Below are 2,328 nucleotides of genomic sequence, written 5' to 3' on the forward strand. Positions count from 1 at the left end.
AGAGAGAGAGAGAGAAGGGGGAGAGACAGGGAGAGAGAGAGAGAGAGAGAGAGAGAGAGAGAGAGAGAGAGAGAGAGAGAGAGAGTCGTCTATATTTGTACAGGTAGTTACGACTCAATGCATTGTATAATAAAACTTCTAGACAGTGTGGGAAGACAGGAAGAGAAAGATAGAGAGAGAGAGAGGAGAGATGAGAGAGAGAAGTAGAGTGAGAAAGAGAAATGGAGAGAGAGGGAGGGAAAAGGCTGGTGGAGGAGTGGTGGGGAATAACAACAACTACAAAAGCTACAATGACAGTAACGTCTATATCAGCTGCAAAAACCTTTACTGCAGAAAAACACATACAAATATAAAGAACACGATGAAACATAAGCAAAGACAGCAACAGAAGAAACAGCAACTTAATAGCAATAACAATAGCCATAACAGAAAGAACACAAAAATACCACCACCACCACCACCACCAACAATAACAACAGCAACGGAAACGACAACACCAACAACAACAACAACCATCTCATCATCAACATTATACCTCCCCAGACGAAACTTGCCTTGATGTAGCACTCGCTGGCGGGACGCGGACTGTGGTCAGAGCTCTGACGTCACAGCGGTCAAATGTGACCGTGGTAGAGTGTGGCTGCTGGGCTCTGGCAAACCTAACAGCCTCAGGTATGTTGCTGTGAACTTTTTGCGCACCGATAAACCTCACCGATACAACTTAAATGACTTGCTTTGACTATTCATCTGTTTTGTAAAAAAAGATCACAGTGTTGGAAAAGACGTTAACGTTAAACTTTTACCATAGCATAGCTTACCAACATTACACACAGTCTCTCAACTACCTCCTATCTTCTTACTTTTACTTTTACCTTTTCATCCTCTGTTGCAGTTAAGCGTCGAAGGGAGATGCAGTTTTCTATGGTAAGCCAGCTCCGCAGCTCTTTCAGTTATGATATAAGGTTTTCTCAGGGTTTCCTTGACACCGTCGATCCACCTCTTGCTTGGCCTCCCTCTTCCTTTATAGCCCGAGTGCTTCGTGTTATAGGTACTCGACACTGGCTGGTCATGTGACATACGTAACAGATGGCCAAATCATTTTATTCTCTGTCTTTCTATGTAATGCATGCAGGGCTCAATGCCGATAGCTGCTCTTACTTCTCCCTTTCTCTGCCTGTCTCGTCTTGTGATGTTAAGGGTTTTGCGGAGACATTTCATTTCGCAGGAGATGATTTTGCTTTCATGGGTTTTACTTAATGTCCAGGTCTGGCACTGGGTAGCATAATGTTGGTATGAATATTGAGGTGATAAGCTGTCTCTTTGTGTCCAAGGAGATGTTTGGATGAGGTAGGAGGGTTGCGAGTTGGTATTTTTTTTTAGTTCACATTTCTATTTCTCTGTCTAAGGACCCGTTTTCCAAAAAAAAAAAAGATATTAAAACCCCTTCAACTGTTTGAGGGGACAACGGTTTCGTTTCACTTTCATAACTTCCGCTTTTAATGAGCTTATTTTTATTTTAAATTTCTCGCGGCTGTTGTTCAGTTCGGTAGTTTGATTTTGGAGGCTTTGTTGGTTTGGATGAATAAGACCTTGGTCGTGTGCGCATAGAAGTTCATTTAGGCTTTCTGGGCTTTGGTTTGCGTCTTGCGTAATTGTGTCCATACATATTATAAACAGGAGGGGAGATAGAATGCATCCCTATCGTACCCCAGATCTTACTTTGAACCAGTCCGTATTGCCTTCTTTCATTCTTACTGAGCTTCTGCTTTTGGTATATAGAGCTCTGACATTATGTAACATTTGTCATCTGACGCCATACTTTTCGAGTGTCAGCCAGAGTTTTGCAGGGTTTACTCTGTCAAAAGCCTTCTCCTGGTCTATAAAGACGATGTTGGATGTTGGATTCTTTGTTGTGTTCGATTGTTTTCTCGCATATCTGTCTTAATGCGAATACAATAATAATCCGTGCACCCTCTTCCCTTTTGGAATCCAAACTGATTTTACTCAGAGATCTCTCTACAATAGGTCTTATCCGCTGTTCTAGTATCTTTGCGTATATTTTACCTGCGTGGCTTAATAAAGAGAGGCCTCTGCATGTTGTACAGTCCTGTTTGTTGCTTTTCTTTTTCCAAAAATGGGACCACTATGGCTTTGTGCCAGTCATCTGGGCATTTCATTAGCTCCTTTAAAACTGAGGTGATGTCCTCTTCGGAAGCGGATGGGATGGCCGAGTCACATATTATGACAAAAACAATAACAACAACAACAAAACTTTGGACCTTCATTTTCCCCTTTTCTATTGTTTGTTTTAGACCAAGGCTGTTGTTA

At 42.0% G+C, this 2,328-nt stretch overlaps 1 protein-coding gene across 1 annotated transcript in view; it reads left to right on the forward strand.

Moving 5' to 3' along the window:
• LOC101845117 overlaps nt 1-2,328 on the forward strand; it is a gene marked incomplete at its 3' end in the record, with an annotated part of 37,603 nt that overhangs the window by 25,560 nt on the left and 9,715 nt on the right. The window contains 1 exon segment of the mRNA XM_035971230.1: nt 544-672. Coding sequence (XP_035827123.1) covers nt 544-672 — 129 coding nt within the window.

The sequence above is a fragment of the Aplysia californica genome, unplaced genomic scaffold (assembly GCF_000002075.1).
Source record: "Aplysia californica isolate F4 #8 unplaced genomic scaffold, AplCal3.0 scaffold00400, whole genome shotgun sequence".
NCBI lineage: Eukaryota > Metazoa > Mollusca > Gastropoda > Aplysiida > Aplysiidae > Aplysia > Aplysia californica.